Raw genomic sequence first — 24,661 nt, forward strand, 5'->3', positions numbered from 1 at the left:
TTGTATACATGACCTTTTTTTGTTTATAATAAATGTTGTTACGTGTTATTCGTTACTGCTCGGATAGCACAGTGGTATCATCACCGTCCTCCCCATACCGGGTGGAAAAGGCCCGGGTTCGAATTGCCTCGATGGCAGGAGGATCTTTAAGGGGCCTTTTTTCTCTACGTGGCTGAGTTAATCGGTCTCAGGCGTAGATAGCAAGATTTTTCGTCCAGCAAAACAGGCAGATCGACCATAGAACACACGCAATTAATAGACATAAGACACACAGCACGGCAGATGAATTTAATTATTTGGGTGACCTAAAAATAATAGTTTGGTTTTAGTTTTTTTTTTTTTTGTTTTATTCGTATGCCGCTTTCTCTCTGTCAGCATCTTGAAACACGCCAGTGTAAATAAACAAAGAAAATGGAATTTGCTGGGTGGAACGACACTAAATGATCTTTCCATTACAAAACACAACACTATCTGTTTCTGCAGCGATCAGCGGTCATTAAACCCCTTTTTGCCAAGGGCTCGGATTTTTTGTTCTAATCGATTGAACATCTGACGCAGGATAGACATCACACGCGTACCCCGAAGAAGGGGGAGGGTTAACAAAAGAAGCCTTTGCTCCTTTTTTTGGCATTCTTTGCGAGAGACTGTCCAGATTTTAGCAATATCCGTTTCACCGCTTTTAATCATCTGACTGAGCCGTATACACTCAGTCAGATTTTATCCGACAATGACCATGTGTCTGCTACTTTTAGCTATTTTAAATCAATAAAGGTTTTTACTTGTATTTAAAATTTACATGTTATTGTTATTTATTTATTGATTTATCTTTTCTAAATTTTATACCTTTGTTATTTTATACGTTGACATGGTGACCTAAGTAATTAGGTCAGTGGAAGTTTAAATTTTTATATATCACCTGGTTTTGGCGCATTATAGCCTTAGTTGCTAATGCGCCAATAAAACCCCAAAACAAACAAACAAACAAACTTTTCGAGAGATGTATCTTAATCTGCCTTAGCTTGCGTGACCTAATCGTTTAACTAAACAATTTAAGACGTGATTTAACTACGTAGTTTATATTTACCATGACGCGAGGAATTTAATGGGCTTTTTTCACTCCGTGGCTGAGTTAGTCGGTCTCAGGCGTAGATAGCTAGGTTTTCCCCCATAAACTGGGATTTTTCGTCCAACAAAACAGACAAATCGACCAGAGAACGCACGCAATTAATAGACAGAAGATACACAGCACGGCAGATGAATTTCATTATTCGAGTGGCCTAAAAATAATAAGTTTATATTTACCATAGGCTTCTGTGTCAACTTTTAATTTAAATACATATTATGCATTTTGATTCTATGCTATATGTCTCGTTAGTTCATCTTATAGTCATTTAGGTCTAAGCCTTGAGCAATATTTCTTAGTTGGTACTAAATCATAAGGCCCTCCCTTTATCCTTGACAGTAGTCAATAGTTATGTCTTTAGGTAAATCCAAATGAGTATACTGTGATTACTGCCACCCAAAGGGTCTTTTACCTGCAGATTCTTAATGCATGAAGTGTCTCTGCTGGTAATCAGACAATCATATAAACAATAAATATTCAAAAATATAATTTTTTGTTAGTTTATTGTTGATTTCATTCAAAGCATTTTATTTCAATATGTAAATAAACAATTTAATTTATTAAATTAAAGTGTTTTTTTTTTTTTTTTCAGATTGATTCATCGATCAATTGATTAGTGCTAATGAACAATTTGCACAAATGAATAGATCCTCCTTAAATTTTTTGCTTTCCAAGATTAACATTTCCTGCCTTAACAGCTGCTAATCTTTGAATAATTTCATCCAAAGATTTGCAGTTGTTGCCAACCTTTGTCATTATTGTCATCAATTGCCAACTTTTTTTGCATTATCTAGAAGATATTGGGATTTATTATTTGTTATTCAATAATATTCCATAATTTTTAATATTCCATTGATTCTGAGAGCAAGAAGGCAGCTTGTGACATATTCAAATTTACCACTTTATGACTTAATGAGCTTGTTTTGCTTGTGATGTGTATTTTGCACAAAACTGGTGTACCAGACAATTAGGCAGCAGATAAATGTGCTTTAATAATTTTTTTATTAAACAAATATTGTATAATCCAGAAAAGTTCCTGAACCCGCCAGTGCCTATTACATCAGGGTGCAGATAGTGCAATAGTGCAGATAGTGCAGATAGTCAGGGATGAAAGTGAAGATGTCAATGACATCTTCACTTTCATCCCACGTAGTTCTGAAACAACATTACTGGAGTACTTCAATTCGTTGTCAGTGTTCATCCAGTTCACTTTAGAGTTGGAAGTTGATGGGTCCCTTCCATTCTTAAATGTCCTTGTAAAACGTGTGGGCCACACCTGGAAACCTCGGTATACCGTAAGCCAATGTGGTGCGGGCAGTTTACCAACTACAGATCGGGCTACGCCAGTAACCATCTCAACAGCACTGCCCGCACCCTATTTTCCAGTGCTTGGAGCCATTCCAGCTGAGATGAAGCTAGGTGTACTGAGATTTTCAGAGTGAGAACGGACCTGGTTAATTGTGGCTATCCAACCCACATATTAAACAAGTGCTTATTGCAAGCGCAGGAGCTCTCGATCCACCCGAGACCGTCATGAACGCATGACAATATACCTACCGCCTACATTCCCTACTATCCAGGCATATCGGGCCAGAATTCAAAAACCTCCGGAATACCGCATAAAATGCGTGCAACTACCCGGTATAAGCTTGCGTTCTCTGGTTTATAACGTGAAGACTCCGAGCGCCCCTCTTTTGCGCAGTGGTGTGGTATACTGCATAACTTGCAAAGATTGTGGCAGCTGCTCCATAGGGGAGAGCTCCAGACGCCTTCGAGACTGCCATGCAGAGCACGACAGGTCAATTCGCCTTGGTGAGACTGACCAATCGGCAATCGCGGAACACTTCTGGTCGACCCACCATGAACTTAACCCCAAGCGCGATTACGAAGTGATTGACCAATCCTGACACATTCGCCACCGCCTCTGGCTAGAGTCGCTTAACATCTCGTGCAATTCAAGAACAATGAATCGCTGCAAGGGCACAAGGCTACATCCTATCTTAGAGGCAACTATCTTGAAACTGGATAAACGCTGGCAGCAAATCCACACACGTCCGTGCAACAACAATGAGCAGCATCCTAGTAGTGGGATGTTTAATCTTATGCACGCAGAACTGTGTATCGTTAAATTTTGTCTCTAGCGTCTCTATCCCGTTAGAATTTGCTGATAAGGGGGTCCATTTAACCCTGAAAGCTTCATGTGCTTTTTAATTTATTATTAAACTTTTCTGGATTACACAATATTTGTTTATTTATCTACACTGGAAATCCAGTACAACAGACCCATTTATCTAAAAAATTTTTCAACGCTTAAATATTTGGATCATAATTTCCTACATGCAATTCCTTTTTAACTGTACACTTGGTTCTTGACCCTTCTCCTTAAACTTTGGTGCACTGAGCCAGTTCTATACTGGCTGGCTCCTTAAGTCGGCTTTGCACGTAAAATGTTTTTACGACCTTGTAGTTGTATAAATATTTTAAACGTGCATACAACGTCTGAAACATAAATACATTAATTATCGTTTAATTAGAATATACAGTACTGCTTTTTTTTTTTTTTTTTTAATATATATAACCGTAAGCCCCGTGAACCCCGAAAAATTTCTTGTAACTCTACATTTCAGAGCTGGGACTAGTACAGCCACTGTTTTTTTTATCTCTTTGATTACACTCATGGATGGATTTTCTCTAATGATTTTCTGTATATGAATGAAGATATCATCACGTCTTGAACTAAAGTATGGGACTTTTTCTTCTAAGCAAACTGCTTTAATTAGCCACAGATAATGTTTTAACGAAATGACTTAATAAAGAGGGAAAAAATTGTTTGTACTGAAAAAAGAAAAAGAAAAAAAAACACTTTTATGACAACCGTTCAGTTACCCAAAGCTTCCAAATGTAGAATTCGTGTTTATTTTTATCTTCATATATGTATGAACAAGGTGGGGCTTTGGTGACAAAGTTGCCATTGATGACCGTGATGCGTGTTGTGATTCTTCACCATGCGAAGGAGTAATTGCATAAAATGAAGAAATATCGACTGCGAAAACGTTGTCTTCCTATATAAATATATATTAGATTTCACTACTACTCTTGTATTTATATATTTTTAGTTAGGTGACCTTGTGTTTGTGTGTTTTTTTTTTGACATCTCGAAACGTGACAGGTTATCATTACAGCACAGTTTATGGCTAGTTTATGATCAGTATGGAGAACAGATTATGATGCTGCCCAAAATGTGAATTCACTCAAATCAGTCGATAACAAATAGCAACATATTTGGACGAAAAAGGTAATTATGAATTTGTAGTCAAATAATGAAAGAAATCATGATCTCGTTTCCTTTCAGATAATCACAGGTAAAGGTGATTGAAGTGACTTTGATTTTGCTATCGGTGGATCGAAGCTCGCACAGAGTAGTAAATTGCTACTCTTTGAAGCTCGCCTTCATTATTTTAAATTTCTTATGCGCCAAACAGACGAGGTTGTATTTTAATGAAATTTAATACCGAGAGAATGAGATGAAAATGTGCCTCTCTCCATCCCCCAATACTCAAAAGTAAAATATTAAGAGGTTTTTGGTTTTACTGTAAACTAAAGCGTTCACCGGTTGTGGCAAGATAGTTTTAAAATTGCACACTTGGTTTTTATAAATACAAATCATTAATTAAGAATAAAATAAAGAATTATCTTTATATAGTAACATTTTTATGACCATGTGTTGATCATTTTTATGATCAACACATGATCTTTAACACATGATTTTTAACTTGTAACTTTTTTGTAATAGTGTGGTATTCTGCGACTTAGTGAGTTTGTAGAGAATCTCTCTAATGACATCATCCAAAAGTTCGATGCCATTAATACTTTTTTAGATGAATGTTGATTGAGAGACAAGTTATGTTTATATTGAAATGGCATCGAACTGTTGGTATAAAATTTAACAATAGCGTTTTAATTCATGTTTTACTGGTCATTAGCAGAGGCATATTGATGCAAGAAAGCAAGTTTATATACCATCATCAAATATATAAATAAAAAAACTTCCCAATTCACCTAACCATTCCCACCAAATGTTTGTCTTGTTCTGCCTTGAATTTATTTAAGTTGTCGACCTTCACAATGACTGATGAAAGTTTCTCCCAACTATCAGCCACCTGCTGGCTAAAGGGAAATTTTTGCTCATCTATTCTACAATTGCCTTTCCTCAATTTTAATTTGTCCCCTCAGGTGAGTAATCTGAGAAGAGAAAGAAATCCATCAGCATTGAGCTTGCTCAAACCGTTCAAGGCCTTATACACCTCAATTGGATCACCTTGCAGGTACCAAGTCTCTAGATGCTGCAATTTGCAGAACTTTTGGTAACAACAGCCTTTCTTGGTAACAGCAACTCCTTGTTTCATTCATCAGTCTCGTTGCCCTTCTCTGTTCTCATTCCAACAGCTCTACATCCTAAAATTAGGCCTCCAGACCTGTATGCAGTACTCAAGGTGTGGCCTGACCATTGCTTTATACAAGGGAACAATCACCTCTTTATCCCTCTAGCAGAAAACTTCATATCTGACTGCACAATTACCCCCAGTTCCTTTTCATTCTCCACTACCCTGAGTGGAGAATGAATCTCCATACCAACTGTGTGGTACTACATACCACACAGTTGGTATGTTACTCTGGGGTTGCTGCTACCCATATGCAGTACTCTATATATGTCAATGTTAAACTTCAGTTGCAACTTCTCAGCCCATCTGCTCAACTTTTCTAGATCCTGTTGCAGTAGTGTACTGTCATTCATTAACAACTCTGCCAACCTTCATATCATCTGTAAACTGGAACATTAACCCTGATATACCTTCAATATCATTGATAAATACAGAACACAACAAGGGGCCCAACATCGAACCCTAGGGGTCTTCACTAATAACATTAGTCCATGAAAAGCAGTGTCCATTGATTACCACTCTCTGTCTTCTCCCACTCAACCATCCCTTTATCCATAGCAGTAACTTGCGTTTAATGCCTACCATACATATTGCTCCAATATGTATGGTAGCCTTCCATGTGCAACAGTATCAAAAGCTTTCCTAAAATCCAAGTATATGTTATCAAAATTATTTTTTTCATCCAGTTCTTTTGTGACCATATCATAGTATCCAATCAAATTTGTCAGACAAGACCTCCCCTTAACAAACCCATGCTGTGTCTGAACCATAACTGAAGTATTGTCTACATCAGGAGTGGCCTACTTAATTTGTGATGTGATCTACTTTTTTCCTTCATAATGTGCCGTGATCTACCATCTCAAAAATTACATTGCACAAGGTGCACAAATCGAGGGATGACTGTATATTTAAAATTTGTCACGATCGACTCGTTGACCACCCCTGGTCTACATCAGCGGTCTCCAAAGTTGGTTGCTCGAGATGATGTATGGAGTGCACGAGATAATCTGCAATAAATCATTATTAATAAATTATGAAAACTTTAGTTTATTGAAACATAATTAAAATTAAAAATTATAAATAAATGTTTTTTAATACTTCAATTTGTGGCTTTGTTTGATCATGTCACCAATGTCTGAAATGAAGGAGCCAATTTCTCGCTTCTGGCTCGGAGTATATCTTCCATCCTTGTTTAACTTATGGAACAAATGTAGATGAAGCAAACAATCAAACAAATGGTTTTATAAATATTATTTTAGATATAATTCCTTCCATGTAAATGATTTATAAATAAAAAATATATTAAACTTATATATTTCATTTTTTATTCCGGGGTGCGTGCTAGTCCTCTTAAGTAAAATAAGGGTGTGTGACCAAAAAAGTTTGGAGACCACTGGCCTAGATGATCCTGCAGTGCTTCTTTAGCCAATGACTCAATTATTTTCCCTAGAACAAGTTAAACTAACATGTCTGTAAATACTTGTCACCCTTTTTTAATTGGGGACACATCTCCAGTCCATGGAGATCTCCCCTGAGTCCAAGGAGGCTTTCATAATTAAGGCTAAGAATTTCACTTTATTATGCCTCTGTACCAAAATTTTTGAGCGAATACTTGAGACAAGATTAAGGAATAAGAGAGAATGAGGGAAGAACAGTATGGATTTAGAAGAGGAAGGTCAAAGATTGACCTGATATTTGCTGTAAGAGAACTGCTAGAAAGACATGAATGTGCCAAGAGCCTCTTTCTTGTATTTTTAGACCTTGAAAAGGTACATGATAGTCTACAAAGAGAAAAAGTGTGGGAAAGTCTGGAGAAAATGGTAATAGACAGGGAGGTGGTTGTGATGATTAAAAAATATGTATTCAAAGTGTGAAAGTTGTGTGAGGACAAAATTTGGGGACCAGATTGGTTTCCATTGTCCAATGGAGTTCAACAGGGTAGGCATTGTCACCATTACTTTTTGTTATTGTGGCCTTCATGGACAATATCCTTGAAGTGGTGGATGATAAAAAAAGGTGGAACAGCTGTGTTTGCAGATGATGTTGTCCTCTGGGAAAACAAGGAGGAAGAACTTCAAGAGAAACTAACGCATTGGGAAAGTGTAGTCAGTGAGTATGGTCTAAAGATAAGTAGCCAAAAAAGCAAAGAAATGGTGATGAACAGAGTGGGAGAAATGAGTGTAAAAGGGATAAAATTAGGGTATGAAATACTGGAGGTGGTGAACAGTTTTAAGTACCCAGGGAATGTATTAACAAAGGATGGCAGCTTAGATATAGAAATAACAAGGAGAATAGCAGTTAGTCAGAGTTTCTTCTCTAACGTTAACAGCATGTTATGGGAAACTTCCAATGAAGTGAAAAAGGCTGATAAATAGGGCATATTTTTCTGAAACATGGAGGATGAATAAAAAGGATACCAGCAGAATCCAAGCAACGGAAAAGAAGGTGTTAAAGACTATGCTAGCTAAGACTAGAAGAAATAAAATTAGAAATATTGACATTAGAATGAATTTGGGAATAGAAAGTCTGAGGGAGAAGATGACTGCATCATGTTTCAGATGGTTTGGACACATGAAGAGAATGAACTCAAACAGAATACCAAGAACGTTTGAGATGAAAATGGACAAGAAGTGGCCGAGAGGAAGACTCCGGAAAAGATGCAGAAAACAGATTAGGGAAGATGGGGAAACAAAGGGAATTGAGTGGGAGAGAAGATAAGATTTGGGATATTAGAAAACAATGGAAGGCTTTGATTCACCTGGCCCAACCTTCGGTTGGAATAGCAAGAAAGATACAGATAAGTTTGCTTACCTTTGCTGCCTCCTTTAATATAACTGGATAGAACCCATCCACTCCAGGTGCCTTTCTTATGTTCAGCTTCAACAATTTCTCCTCCACTTTGTTCTCAGTTATTACGAAATCATTTAGCTCTCTGCTAGAGTTTGATAAGCTTCTGGCCTTCACTTCCTTACAGACGTCCTCATGTGTGAATGTAGATGAAAAATACTTATTCAGTTTGTCAGCTACCTCAGCGAGATCATCAACAATCGAACCATTGATATCAAGTGGACCAATCTGATTCATCCCAATCTCATATATATGTATTCATTCATGTACATTTATATGTATCCCATGCATTTTTCTTCTCTGCCAGTGTCTCATTAGTTCAGCTGCCATCCATTTAGGCCTAGACCTTTAACAGTATTTCTTAGTTGAAACAAAAAGCCTAGTAGCTTCCAAGATTCCTTCAATAGTAGCTTCCTTGAATACGTACTTCCCATTTAGAATTCAGTGTTTTTAACATCCTCAGTTGATCCCACTGTATAGAATCTAAAAACTGTCTGAGAGCACTGTAGTCACCTTTACAAAAGCAAAAACCCTTTCCTTTACTCTTAATGGTAGTTACATCTTTAAGTAAATCCCACATCAGCACACTGTGATGACTGCCACCTAGTGGTTCCTTTATCTGCAGATTCTTAATGCATGAAGAATCACTGCTGATAATCAGATCAAGAGTACTCCCTCTGGTTGTGTCTCGGACATGCTGCTGTAGAAAACAGTCATCCAATAAATCCACAAAAGCCTTGCTAGTGTGCAAGTGACCATCCCACAAGTTCCAATCAATACCTGGGAAGTTAAAATCCTCCATTATAAGATAATCTGATTTACTGGCCCACTCTATTTCTCTGTACAGTTGTTCATTGTATTCATCAGAGTCATTAGGCCTATAACATACTTCTTCTCTCAGTTTTACTTTCCCAGTGCTTATGTTACACCAAACTGACTCAACATTGCAGTGCCAATCAATGTCAACTGGATGCACTTCCTTAGATTTTGTTTCTTAACTAACAGCATAACTCTTCCTCCCTTCCTGTCCTTTCTGTACACATTGTACTCTCCAAATTCCAATTCTGCCTTCCTCATATCCGTGTGCCAGCACATATCTGATATTCCAACAATATGTGCCTTTGATATCTTGATCAGCATCTCAAATTTATCAAATTTATTTACTAAACTCCTAGCATTGGTGTACATGCACCCATTCTTACTCTTTGTTACCCTAACACAGCCCATATATTTACTTGTTCCATGATGACTCCCAGCAGTCTTTGAAATCTCCCACACCTTTCCAGAGTGCTGCTCATTCCAATAGAAGCAATGCAAGAATCATTTTCACCTCTGCCAGCAGCTACTGTTAATCTATTAGTCTGTGAATCCCCCCAAGCTAGCAGTTTTCTGACCCACCTAGCATTACCTCGAAAGCATCAGCAAATATTCTTGCACCCATCCCTGTAGAAGCACACACTCCTATTAACAGGTTTAGTTCTAATTATCTTTACAAATTACAGATTTAGGCAACTAATAGCTGTTGTATCATGATATTGGCATGATATATGCAGTGTGATATATATATATTGTTTTATTTTATTTATATATTATTATTATTATTTTTTTAATTATAATATAATATCTAGTTTTCCTTTCTAATTTTTTATTGATGTTAATCTTTGATAAATTTTCTGTTGATGTGACCAGGCTTCATAATCATAAAATGTGGGTGGAGTTGTTTTGTGTACAGTCTGTTGTTATAACTAGTGTATAATGAATTGTCTGCTATAATGAAAAGATTATTCGTGTACATTTAATAGTGTTAAATATTAAACTTTAATATTTAGCATTATTAAAAATTATTTAATAAGTGAAATACGTGTAATTATGAAACTTTTAACAATAATTAATGCTTTTATTAAAGGAGTTCAGTTATATTAAAGGAGGCGGCAAAGCAACTAAGCAAACCCTTAGCCATAATTATGAGAGCATCCTTGGATTCAGGGGAGGTTCCCACGGACTGGAGATGTGCAAATGTATCCCCAATTCACAAAGGAGGTTCGAAGGGTGACACGAATAATTACAGACCAGTTAGTTTAACTTCTGTTCCGGGTAAAATAATGGAGTCACTGGTTAAAGATGCATTGCAGGATCATCTAGACAAGACTGCAGCAATAATTCAGACACAGCATGGGTTTGTTAAGGGAAAGTCTTGTCTGACAAATTTGATTGGTTATTATGATGTGGTCACAAAGGAACTAGATGCAAAAAATAATTTTGATATCATATACTTGGATTTCAGGAAAGCTTTTGACACTGTTGCGCATGGAAGACTACTGTACAAATTGGAGCAGAATGGTATTAAGGGTAAGTTGCTACAATGGATAAAAGGATGGTTAAGTGGGAGAAGACAGAGGGTGGTAATCAATGGGTGCTGCTCTTCGTGGACTAATGTTATTAGTGGAGTCCCACAGGGTTCGGTGTTGGGTCCACTGTTGTTTTGTATATTTATCAATGATATTGATGAAGGTATATCAGGCTTAATGTCGAAGTTTGCAGATGACACGAAGGTTGGCAGGGTTGTTAATGACAGTAATGGCAGTGTGCTACTGCAACAGGATCTAGATAATTTGGGCAGATGGGCTAAGAAGTGGCAACTGAAGTTTAACCTTGACAAATGCAAAGTACTGCATATGGGTAGAAGTAACCCCAGAGAAACGTACCAACTGTGTGGTACTACACTTAAGGTGGTGGAAAATGAAAAAGACCTGGGAGTAATTGTGCAGTCAGATATGAAGTTTTCTGAGCAATGTAGACAGGCTGCTAGGGCAGGTCATGGGGTTTTGTCAATGATATATAGGAATTTTGCTAGCAGGGAAAAGGAGGTGATTGTCCCTCTGTATAAGGCAATGGTCAGGCCACGCCTTGAGTACTGTGTACAGGTCTGGAGGCCTCATTTTAGGAAGGATGTAGATTTGCTTGAGCGTGTACAGAGAAGAGCAACACGATTGGTGAGGGGAATGAAGGGATCCTCTTACCAAGAGAGGCTTAAGTTCTGCAAATTGCAGTGGCTGGAGACTAGGCACCTGCGCGGTGATCTGATTGAGGTCTATAAGGCCTTGAATGGGTTGAGCACGCTGAATTCTGATGGGATCCTCCCACTTGTTCAGAATACGAACCTACGGGGACATAAGTTCAAATTAAGAAAGGATAGATGTAGAATAGATGTGCAGAAATTTGCCTTTAGCCAGCGGGTGGTTAATTGCTGGAACAAACTTCCATCTGTCGTTGTGGAAGTTGATAGGTTAAATAAATTTAAGGAGGAACTGGACAGGCATTTGGAGGGTATGGTGTGATTTTTTTTTTTTTTTTTTTTGGCTGATGCTGCATAAGCTCCTACACTTGCTTTCTTGCATCAAGTGCCACTACTACTACTACTACTACTATTTGCAGCAATCAATTATTTATTTGTGTACATGCATTTGCAGATGTCTCATTTAATTTTAACTTTTAATTTTTTAAATTTTAATTTTAAATTAATTTTTAATTTTAACTTACTCTGGCAGTAAGCTAGATAATCTTGTAATAACTGAAAATAAAGTGGAAGAGAAATTGTTGAAGATAAACATAAGTAAGGCACCTGTGGTGGATGGAATATATCCAGTTATATTAAAGGAGGCAGCAAAGAAAGTAAGCAAACCCTTAGCTATAATTATGAGAGCTTCCTTGGACTCGGGGAAGTACCCATGTACTGGAGATGTGCAAATGTGACCCCAATCCACAAAGAAGGATCAAAGGGTGACACAGGTAATTACAGACCTGTTAGTTTAACTTCTGTTCCAGGGAAATTAATGGAGAAACTGGTTAAAGAAGCATTGCAGAATCATCTAGACAAGACTTCAGTTATAGCTCGGACACAGCATGGGTTTGTTAAGGGGAAGTCTTCTCTGACCAATTTGATTGGATACTATGATGTAGTTACAAAGGAACTGGATGCAAAGAATAATTTCGATATCATATATTTGGATCTTAGAAAGGCTTTTGATACTGTTGTACATGGATGACTGCTGCACAAATTGGAGCCACACTGCTCCAATTTGTGCAGTAGGAGGCAAATTGCTGCTATGGATAACGGATGGTTGAGTGGGACAAGACAGAGTGGTAATCAATGGAAACTGCTCTTCGTGGACTAATGTTATTAGTGGAGGCCCCCAGGGTTCGGTGTTGGGTTCATTGTTGTTTTCTGTATTCATTAATGATATTGATGATGATATATCAAGCTTAATGTCCAAGTTTGGGGATGATACTAAGGTCGGCAGGGTTGTTAATGACTAATGACACTATGCTGCTGAACAGGATCAAGAAAAGTTGAGCAGATGGGCTGAGAGGTGGCAACTGAAGTTTAACATTGACAAATGTAAAGTACTGCATATGGGAAGCAGTAACCCCAGAATAACGTATCAACTGTGTGGTACTACACTGACAGTGGTAGAGAGTGAAAAGGACCTGGGGGTAATTGTGCAGGCAGATATGAAGTTTTGTGAGCAGTGCAGATGGTCTGCAAGAGTAGCTCACAGTGTTTTGTCAATGATATACAGGAATGTTTCTATCAGGGATAAGGAGGTGGTTATCCCCTTGTTTAAGGCAATCGTCAGGCCACACCTTGAGTACTGTATACAGGTTTTGAAGCCTTTTTTTAAAAAAGATGTAGAGCTGTTGGAACGAGTACAGAGAAAGGCAACAAGATTAGTGAATGGAACAATGGGTTGCTCTTACGAAGAAAGGCTTAAGTTTTGCAAATTACGGTGTCTGCAGACTAGGCACCTGTGAGGTGATCTGATTGAGGTGTATAAAGCCTTGAATGGTTTGAGCATGCTCAATGCTGATGGGATTTTTCCTCTTGCTAAGAATAATTGCCTGAGAGGGCATAAATTCAAATTGAGGAAAGACAGTTGTAGGATAGATGTGCAGAAGTTTGCCTTTAGACAGCAGGTAGTTAATTGCTGGAAAAAACTTCTATCTGTCATTGTAGAAGTTTGATAGCTTAAACAGATTTAAGGCAGAACTAGACAAACATTTGGAGTGAGTGGATGGATGAAATGAGAAGGGTGTGTGTTTTTTTTGGCTGATGCTATATAAGCTTGCTTTCTTGCGTCACGTGCCCTTGCTAATGCTAACTGTTGTTGATACAACTTGACATGCCGATTTATTTTCATTCTTCAAAGCTATGAACAAGCTGGTGATTGGGATGGAAGCATGTTTGAAGCATGGAAAGCATCAGTAATGTGTAACTTGACTTGCCTTTTTGATTTCACTTTAGGTTAGTAGTCAATATTCATTGTATTTTTTTTTTTTTTTTTATAGTGTTAACTGTGCACTTATAAAATGCATGATATTTAATAAAATTTTGTCAGGGTTGCACTTTTTTTCTGTTAGAGGTTCATATTAAGATAAAGCTTATTGGGACCGAAAATAAAGGAAGGTATAACTTACATTATGTAATGTTCATGTGCAGATGCTACAGCAACAATATTGATTTCATTATCCTTGTAAAATAACAAAGATGATAATTATAATGAATTAGAAATGAGGATACAACAGATTTTCTAAATTTTACTTCAGCATTTGTGCAATTTTTAACTTAATATTAGTAGTGACAAGGTGATGCAAGGAAACAAGCTTATACAACATAAGCCAAAAAAAAGATTACCCTCTTTGCCCATCCATAGTAATAATTTGTCCAGTACTTTCAATCTCTGGCTAAAACAAATTTTTGCACATTTGCTTTGCAACCATCCTTTCCCAAATGTTCCTCTTTATTGGCCAACATGCACAAAGACATTTGTGTGTGTATTCATCAAGAAAGAGTAAGAATGCCATTAGCATTTAGTTTACTTGACCCATTTAAGGCTTTAAACACTTCAGTCAGGATCTCTTCTGGGTACTTGGTTTCTGTTCCAGATGCTGCAATTTGCAGAAATGTCTTTCTTGTTAAGGGTTCCTTTTGTGCTTATGACTGATTTTGTTGCCCTTATTTGCACCCATTCCAACAGATAAGACATCCTTAAATGAGGCTCCCAGACCTCTGTTCATTATTCAAGGTGCAGCCTAACCATTGCTTTATATAAACAGGATAATCACTCCTTGTCCCTGCTAGAAAATTTCCTGTGTAGCATTGACAGAACCGCCATGAGCAATCCTAGCAGGTTTTCTGCACTGCTTAGAGAACTTCAAGTTGAGCTGTACAATTACCCCAGGAATTTTTCATTCTTCACCACCTCAAGTGTGGTACTACCCAATTTGTGTTATTCTGGAATACTGCTATTCAAACACAGTACCTTTCATTTATCAGTGTTAAACCTCATCTGCCACTTTTCACCCCTTTCGAATTTTGGAAGTGATGAGAATCTGTTAGAATGACTATATTTTTAGGTGTATTCATTGTAACATTTAAGTTTTAAGTAATTGACATTTTTTGTCATTTTCCTCTTCATATATCACAGAACAATCTTAGTAATTAACACGTTAATTGCCATGAGACACAGCATTTGCATACAATTTTTTTAAGCATTAAACTGATCGACATTTATATGCTCACTTTATTTGTCAATTAGTATGATTCCACTCTAGTGCTACAGTGTATTCTCTCTAATGTAAAATGAACATTGATGATCTGGCAGCCCATGGAAGTATCTATAGAAAAGGCATGCAGCAGAAACAGAATGTCTGCAAGATAGAGAGACTGTTAAAGAAAAGTCATTAATTATCCAAACTGCCCTCTTTTGAATGGAATCTAGAAGCCTGAGAGAGGTTTTAGGGGCATTGCCCCAGATGTGGAAACAATATTCCATGGTAGAGGAGATTTGTGATTTCTACAAAGTGAACAGCTGTTTGGAGGAAAAGTAATGCCGAGAACAAAAGCGAAAAGCCATTTTTTTTTTCAGAAATCAGAGTGTCATCAAAGATAAGCATAGGAATCCTTTTTGCGAGATATGACAGGACTGAGTTTTAGAAGGATGAAATCAACTAAGTTATCTTTGCCCCTGTGGAGAATTACCTAGAGATCGGCATTTAAGGAATTCGTAGTGGATATTCGAGAAGTTGAAGATGTTTGTGCAGGGCAAGGTTATCAAAGTAGAAGGTGGAATGCAATGTGCCATCATCAACAAAACAATGATATAATTTCTAGTCATTGGAAGACAGTAATTAATATACAACGAGGAAAAGAACTGAACCTTGGGGAACACCAGCATTAGTGTGTGTGTGTGTGTGTGTGTGTGTGTGTGTGTGTGTGTGTGTGTGTGTGTGTGTGTGTGTGTGTGTTTAATGGTGCATAAGCTACACTGGCTATAGTGTGCCTACCCCCCAGCGTTGTATAGAAGTTAGAAGACAGAGTCATCTACCATCACTCTCAGTGAGCGGTCGGAGAAAAAACTGGATACCTAATTACAAAGTACAGTTGCCACACCATAAGATGGAAACTTATTTAAAAGACCTTTATGCCAAACTTCATCAAAAGCCTTTGAAATATCAAGGGCAACTGCTTTAGTTTCACCAAACTTTTCCATTGAATTTGTCCGCAGATAATTAACATAATGAGTATTTTGCATCTACATTCACACGTGAGGAATTATTAAGGTTTGAAAATGGCAGAAGGTTATCAAATTGTAGCAGGGTGCTTAATGATCTTGTAATAACTGAGAGCAAAGTGGAAGAGAAATTGTTGAAGTTAAACGTAAGAAAAGCACCTGGGGTGGATGGGATCTATCCAGTTATATTAAAGGAGGCAGCAAAGCAACTAAGCAAACCCTTAGCCATAATAATGAGAGCATCCTTGGACTCAGGGTAGGTTCCCACGGACTGGAGATGTGCAAATGTATCCCCAATTCACAAAGGGTGATCAAAGGGTGACACAAGTAATTACAGACCAGTTAGTTTAACTTCTGTTCCGGGTAAAATAATGGAGTCGCTGGTTAAAGATGCATTGCAGGATCATCTAGACAAGACTGCAGCAATAATTCAGACACAGCATGGGTTTGTTAAGGGAAAGTCTTGTCTGACAAATTTGATAGGATATTATGATGTGGTTACAAAGGAACTGGATGCAAAAAATAATTTTGATATCATATATTTGGATTTCAGGAAAGCTTTTGACACTGTTGCGCATGGAAGACTATTGTACAAATTGGAGCAGAATGGTATTAAGGGTAAGTTGCTACAATGGATAAAAGGATGGTTAAGTGCGAGAAGACAGAGGGTGGTAATCAATGGGTGCTGCTCTTCTTGGACTAATGTTATTAGTGGAGGCCCACAGGGTTCGGTGTTAGGTCCACTGTTGTTTTGTATATTTATCAATGATATTGATGAAGGTATATCAGGCTTAATGTCGAAGTTTGCAGATGATACAAAGGTTGGCAGGGTTGTTAATGACAGTAATGGCAGTGTGCTACTGCAACAGGATCTAGATAATTTGGGCAGATGGGCTAAGAAGTGGCAACTGAAGTTTAACCTTGACAAATGCAAAGTACTGCATATGGGTAGAAGTAACCCCAGAGAAACGTACCAACTGTGTGGTACTACACTTAAGGTGGTAGAAAATGAAAAAGACCTGGGAGTAATTGTGCAGTCAGATATGAAGTTCTCTGAGCAGTGCAGACAGGCTGCCAGGGCAGGTCATGGGGTTTTGTCAATGCTATATAGGAATTTTGCTAGCAGGGAAAAGGAGGTGATTATCCCTCTGTATAAGGCAATGGTCAGGCCACACCTTGAGTACTGCGTACAGGTGTGGAGGCCTCATTTTAGGAAGGATGTAGATTTACTTGAGCGTGTACAGAGAAGGGCAACAAGATTGGTGAGGGGAATGAAGGGATCCTCTTACCAAGAGAGGCTTAAGTTCTGCAAATTTCAGTGGCTGGAGACTAGGCACCTGCGCGGTGATCTGATTGAGGTATATAAGGCCTTGAATGGGTTGAGCACGCTGAATTCTGATGGGATCCTTCCACTTGTTCAGATTACGAACCTAAGGGGGCATAAATTCAAATTAAGAAAAGACAGATGTAGAATAGATGTGTGGAAATTTGCCTTTAGCGAGCGGGTGGTTAATTGCTAGAACAAACTTCCATCTGTCGTTGTGGAAGTTGATAGGTTGAATAAATTTAAGGAGGAACTTGACAGGCATTTGGAGGGAATGGTGTGATTTTTTTTTTTTTTTTTGGCTGATGCTGCATAAGCTCATACATTTGCTTTCTTGCATCACATGCCACTACTACTACTACTATAAGCCAGAATATCACCAGTGGGTTGACACTTAGAATCCATTCTGGTGATCATTGATCAGATGGAAGGTTTCTGGATAGTTCTAAGAGTTGGCAGTTAATTGTTTTCTCCATTACTTTATAAAGAGTAGAAGTAAATGCAATTGAATGATAATTGGATGGAACAGATTTATCACCCTTTTTAGGAACTGGCTGGATATGAGCAAATTTCCAAGCAGAAGGGAAAATCAACTTCGGAATTTGGAATAAGAAAGAGAAAAAAGGCACCACAGAACAGAAGCAAGTTCAGGAGCTCAGGTTTTGAGAACAACTGGAGAAATACCACCTTCTTTCTTAAAGAAGCATTGTCAGAAGGATTGTTCAAAATCCTTCTGACATTCTTTTGAGGGAAGACCACAGGAGGCATTGAATGGAGTGTACTGGGAATTGTAGGAAGTGGTTTACTAAGATCCTCAATACACGAGTTGGAAGAAAGGTACAATGCTAGCAGGTCATTTTTATCTTTGGCCTAAGTGGCAATAGAACCATCTGGTTTTGACAGAGGTAGGAATAGAGATGGGTAAAAGTTCCGGCATATAACTTTGACAAGAGAACAGAATGCTCAGTTACTATTTGTACAAGAAGCAAGTTTTCTACTCTTAGCTTGTTCAAAATCTGGTTTGGGCTGATTAATAACTGCTTTACAATGTGTGCGAGCTTTGGTGTAGGCAGAAAATGAACCTGGTTACAAGCCAATTACGATATGCAATATTCTTATCTTGAACAGCCTTATCATAATTATTGTTTACAAGCCAATTCCGACATGCAACATTCTTATCTTGAACAGCCTTAGCATACTTATTGGTTTTTTTTTTTTTAAATAGGCCTCTAGGGTTGGGAATATTCATATTCATAATAACTGCACAATCATACACCAACCGTTATTAAAAATATAAATAGTGTTATGTTATATTAAAATAGTGATGTAGATAAATGAATAGAATGATATAATTCCACCGTATAAAACTGATAAAAAGGGAACTCTCTCTACAATAAAATATGAAATTTTAAACTGCGAAAAAAATTATTTACAATAAAACAATGTAGATAAAACACAAGATGATAAAAGTGCTTTCAGAGGCATCCGCCTCCTTTTTCAACAGTGAGGTTTATTGTATGGCACATTCCGAAATATCAGCAGGCTGTTCTCAGCACGTGTTTCTACAGGAGCATGTGCAATATTCTCCTCATGTGCACTGGAACTGGAAATGACTCGGGAGCGTGCCAGGCAGAACCGCTCATCCCGTCCAAGAACCACTGCCTCGAAGAGGGGATGAATGCGGATTCCCCTGTCTATTAATGGTATTGCTCTCAGAGGAACAAATCTGCAAGCTCTTGAGCCATTTGCGGTCCCAAAATTGATGTGCCGGTCGACCATAACAGCTTCGTCTGGGGAGATTTGATGGTGCTCCTCCCAAAAATGTTCTGCCACAGCAGACTTTCCATAATCCGTGGTCTTTATCGCGTTCATATGCTCCCCCAGATGATCTTTGAACCGACGTTTCGTTTCACCAACATAACATTCCCCACAATCCAGGCACCTGATCTCATACACGACCAAGGCGCCTCCGTAGCCAGGTGGGAAGGAGCAGCAGTGCGTAGCACACGCTTCTTGATTAGACCGGGGTTCGAGCCCGTCACCACCAAATACGGAAGATGCGGAAAGGTCAGGGAATGACCACCGCACCGGAGCAATATGGCCTTAGTTGCTAATGCTCCTAAAAACCAAATAACAACAACAACATCATACACGACCCCACTTGTAAATTCCCTTGGTATGGGATCCTTGACCTGTGACACAACTGTGTGCAATCTCCGCCCTGGAAGCTGCACACAGCTTGTCTGGCAATCGCACAATACCCGAGCTATACACTCAGTTAGGCCTGGATAGTAGGGAATGTATGTGGTGGCAACTGGTGTAAACAATTCTCTTTGTCCGTTCTGCGCTCCCTGGATATATTTATCTATGATCTGCTGGGGGTAGCCGCATTTTCTGAGATCCACTGTGACACGTTTAATTTCTTCTTTTCTATCCTCAGGGGTGCTGCAATGGGATCCAGCCCTATCCAACAATGTCCTAATAACACTATTCTTATGATGGTCGGTTTGTGCCGTATTGTAATTATATTGGCCCCTGCACATGGGTTTCCTATATACACTGGTTTTCAGCCTAGGGCCTTCCCTATGTACCAACACATCAAGGAAAGGGAGGGTACCCTCTACTTCCACCTCCAAGGTAAACTGATTAAACGGGGAGAAGCTATTAAGGAAACCAAGCACCTCATCCTCTCTCCCCCTCCGAGTAATAGTAAACATATCATCGACGTATCGTTTCCGTGCGTGCATGGGGAGAACCGACCTTTGTCATAGCTAAATTTGCTATGACAGCACTAATAGGGGAACCCATTGCTGCGCCATGAACCTGCTTGTACATTGTGTTTTGAAACACCATGGTGGTAGTGCTTGAGAGACATAACTCCACCCCACTACAAATTTTTGATGGGTAAGGAAGATTGGATCTCACCGTGATGTCCATCATAACATCAAAAGACATCAATCATGATGGATGAGATGGGAAGGTTGCCAGAGCTTTGCTCTGGAGACTAAACATGTGGGTTTTACCACTTTGAGCCTCCACTAAGCAAAGTGGTGGTATTGCACCAGTTGATGCGAGCCATCTACCACCTCATGTGGTATGGGCACCACACCGCGATCCCTGCTTACGTTGGTTGACACCTAGGTGGTCACCTCTAGTGTGCTAGGTGCTATATTTCATGACTTGCACATCAGGGTTATACCCAGGGTTTACAAAAGTCCCACAATTGTAAAGCTGCAAGCAGAGGATTTGGCTATCATAGACTGACCAGATTTCATCAAAATTATGTCCACTTAACTTGATGAAAGATCAGTAAGTCTTGAAACAGTTGACATGACAGCACCTCAAGTTTTGGATAAATAGCAAATCATATTTTTTTTTTTTTTTTGGAGATGCTATTTGTATAAAACGATATTAGCAGTTTACTTTGGGATAACAGCATCAGTTCTGTGTTTTAATTTGGTTTTGAAAAGGTAGCAGTCAAAATCTATGAGGGGGGGTGATCATTTAATTTGCTGGCTGATACAAGATTTTATGATTACCGTTTGAACTTTCCATAACTGCCCCTAAAGGCATTCTCCCTGATCACTACTGAGCAGACTCTGTGTGTACATTCCAGTAGTTGTTGAGCTAGCATTAGTGTGATGAGAGTTATTTTTAGCCATGTGTTGTCGCAGACGAGCGTTTTGAAGGAAGTATCATGTCGGACATACAGATTGAAAATTCATTATTGTGTCAGACAGGGCTTAAATGCATTGGAAACAGTTAAAGAGATGAATGAAGCATATAGTATTGAGTGTCTTGGTTGGATGGCCATATTTGAATGGCACAAGCGATTCACTGAAGGCCATGAATGTTGCAGATGACCCAAGACCTGGTCAGCCTTCCTCCTCAAGAACTCCTGAGCAAATCACAAAAGCCCAGGAAATCTTGTATGAAGACAAGCAAATTAGCTGTTAGAATGTACATTTCATACTGTAGTGCTCACGATATCGTGGAAGGTCACCTGAAAATGTTGCGAATCTGTGCCTGATGATTCCACATAATTTGACTCCAGAACAAAAAGAGTACACTTGTGCAAAGAAATGCTTGAACATTTTGAACACGGTAAAAAATTTTTAAATCGAACAGTGGCTTGTGATGCAACTTGGATTTTTCACCATGATCCAGAGACAAAACAACAGTCGAGTGGGTGGAAGCTTTCTGATTCACCAAGATCAAAAAAATTTCAGGCTTCTCATTCGGCTGACAAACAAATGGTTCTTGTGTTTTTTGGCATAAAAGGCAGTCTTACACAATTTTTGTCCTGTGGAACAACTATGAATAAGGAAGAATATCTGAGGTTCTCGGAGTCAAACTTCACCACGCCATTCGGGAGAAATGTCAAGGACTTTCCTGTGTGAAGTGATTTCTCCGCAATGGAAGCACTTTGCAGTCTTTCAAAAACTGGCTTGCAAGAAGCATTTAATGTTTGGGTATGAAGATGGGAAAAGTGTGTAAAGTTCAAGGGAGAGTATATCGAGAAGGAGAAATCCACAGAAGATTCAGATGATGACAATTAAGGCAAGATTTTGCACCAGTCTGCAAATTAGGTTTGTGAATAAGAGTATCTCTGTGCGTGTGAAGTTTTTATGACTCCAGCTAATAGAGAAGTTTTCTTAAATTTTTGCTGTTTTATTGATTTTAATTGGCATATTAATTTATTTTTTAGAAGTAGCTTTACAATTCTATTTAGAATACTTAGTTTATTTTGAATTTAGATAGAGATTTTGTGGGTTATTACTTAATATCAGTAAAATTTGTACCATTTGAAACTTTCCGGCATTGATGTTGATCGATACGGAATAGCGTAACGTATATCTCTAACTTGATAGCGTAAGGTATAACGTAAAACTAGATAGCGTAAGGTATAACGTAAAACTAGATAGCGTAATAAGTACACTGTATTAGGAATCTGTTAGCTTAGTATAGTATTGGCAATTAGTCCATTAAATTTAAACCTTATTAATTTTTATTGTTAATTAAATTGTATTTAAATGTAAATCATGTCCCAGACTAGAGCAGCAACGCAACATGCACAAAGTAGCAAAAGTGCTGTGGCTTGGGGGAGAACCAATGGGGGCAATTCTCCAGCACATCACAGTCTAAAAAATGTGCAAAATGTGACATGTTTGCGGACCTTTCTCGAGCAGGACATGATCGAGCCATGGAGGATGTCTTTGTGTGTGCTAGGTGCAGAGAATGTGAAGAAATTAGATGCAACTCAGTGTTCTGATGGGTCTATGAGAGTTGGGGAGATGCCCTCGAAGGAATTAAAATGGGATACCCATCAAGCTCTCGGCGTGGTCTGTTTTGTTAACAGGAGAGATTGCTTCTACAGGGATGGGATACACTTAAATAGAAAGCATGCAAGAATATTTGCTGATACTATCGAGGCTAGGTGGGTTGGAAACCTGGTAGCTTGTGGGATTCACAGACCAATAGATTAACAGTAGCTGCAGGAAGATGTGGAAATGATTCTTGCACTGCTTCAATTGGAATGAGTAGCAGCCTGGAAAGCAAGTTGCTGGGGATTTCAGGAACTGCTGGAAGTCATGAAACAAGTAAATACATGGGCTGTGTTAGAGTAACTAAGAGTAAGAACAGGTGCATATACTTGCATGTACACCAATGCTAGGAGTATAGTAAATAAATTTGATGAATTTGAAGTGCTGGTCAAGACATCAAAGGTGGATATTGTTGGGATATCAGAGATGTGGTGTCACACAGATATAAGGAATGCAGAATTGGAGGAGTACAGTGTGTAGAGAAAGGATAGGAAGGGTTTATACTTTTAGTTAAGAAACAAAATCTAAGGAAGTGCATCCAGTTGACATAGATGGACAGTGCAATGTTGAGTCAGTTTGGTGTGACATAAGCACTGGGAAAGCAAAAATGAATGTAGGAGTTTGTTATATGCCTAAAGACTCTGATGAGTACAATGAACAATTATACAGAGAAATAAAATGAACCATTAAATGAGTGTGTCTTATAATGGGGGATTTTAACTTCCCAGATATTGACTGGAACTTGTGGGTTGGTCACTTGCATACTATCAAGGCTTTTGTGGATTTATTGGATGATTGTTTTGTACAGTAGCATGTTAGAGAGGCAACCAGAGGGAGTAACACTCTTGATCTGATTATCAACAGTGATTATTCATGCATTAAGAATTTACAGATAAAGGAACCACTAGGTGGCAGTGATCGCAGTGTACTGATGTTGGATTTACTTAAAGATGTAACTACAATCAGGGGTAAAGGGAAGGGTTTTTGCTTTCGTAAAGGTGAATACAGTGGTCTCAGAGACTTTTTGAGTTCTATACAGTGAGACCAACTGATGATGTTACCAACATCATCAGTTCTAAATGGGAAGCATTCAGGAAAGTAATCTTGGAAGCTACTAGGCTTTTTGTTCTAACTAATAAATACTGTTCTAGGTTTAGACTCAAATGGATGTCAGTTGAACTAATGAGACTCGTGGCAGAGATGAAAAATGCAAGGAATGCATACACTAGCCAAAAAAAATTATTTTTGTCATACTTCCACAATGAAAATATGTGATTCTGGAGGAAATAAACGTGCTGATTCCAAAAATCACCATAAAAAGTCTCTATCATGTCTACATCAAAAGATATATCAACCTTCAATGTTAAAATAAAGGAATATATATGTATAATTCAAGTTTGTAATACAAGGGTAAAAAAATATTATGCGTTCTCTATAACTCATTTAACTTCGGAAAAAATATCATAAATCATAGCGAAATAGTTAATTTCAATAATATATAATCAGCATACCTGTAATTGTCCTTAAAAATGTTTGCTACTAAGGGATTTTCTCTTGTATTCCTGCTTACTCTCCCTCACAAGGAACCAGCAGTAATCCCCCATCAGACACCAACATTTCATAGTTTTCTTCTTTCCTATTACCCAAAAACCTATGTACTACCACCTTAAATGATTGCAAAATTGCCAATTCAACCTCCTTTAACTGAGTTTCAAACACATCATCTTTCAGTATTTTCTTAATTTAGGGTCCTACGAAAATTCCCTGTTAAGTTTGGCATATGTTAAATTAGGAAACACACTTCTCAAGTACGCAAATCCGTTACCTTCTTTATCTAGTCCCTTCACAAAATTTTTCATCAATCCAAGTTTGATGTGCAGGAGCAGAAAATGAACCTTGTTGATTGCACTAAAGGAGTATATTTTACATTACATTGTCCCGGTATGAACTCATCCCACTTGTCTTAATGTTGCACAACATAATGTCCTTCTGTTGCGCAGCTGTCCTACAAACACAAAAAACAACAATAT

At 38.2% G+C, this 24,661-nt stretch overlaps 2 protein-coding genes across 2 annotated transcripts in view; both read left to right on the forward strand.

Annotated features, from left to right (window-relative positions):
* Nucleotides 1–4,297: 4,297 nt before the first annotated feature.
* The window catches only part of LOC150086621 (CYFIP-related Rac1 interactor B-like), a 119,246-nt gene continuing 98,882 nt past the window's right edge, over nt 4,298–24,661 (forward strand). Inside the window, exon 1 of the mRNA XM_090371482.1 lies at nt 4,298–4,418. The gene's annotated coding sequence lies outside the window, so the exon portion shown is untranslated. The remainder of the gene's footprint in view (nt 4,419–24,661) is intronic.
* Nucleotides 7,206–7,940, forward strand: LOC150086622 (uncharacterized). The gene is made up of 2 exons (XM_090372206.1): nt 7,206–7,385; nt 7,563–7,940. Exons 1-2 carry the CDS (start codon nt 7,206–7,208, stop codon nt 7,938–7,940), a joined length of 558 nt encoding a protein of 185 aa, XP_090228332.1.

This window comes from Mastigoproctus giganteus, chromosome 4 (assembly GCF_048544385.1).
Source record: "Mastigoproctus giganteus isolate SK-2022 chromosome 4, ASM4854438v1, whole genome shotgun sequence".
In the NCBI taxonomy this organism is placed as follows: Eukaryota; Metazoa; Arthropoda; class Arachnida; order Uropygi; family Thelyphonidae; genus Mastigoproctus; species Mastigoproctus giganteus.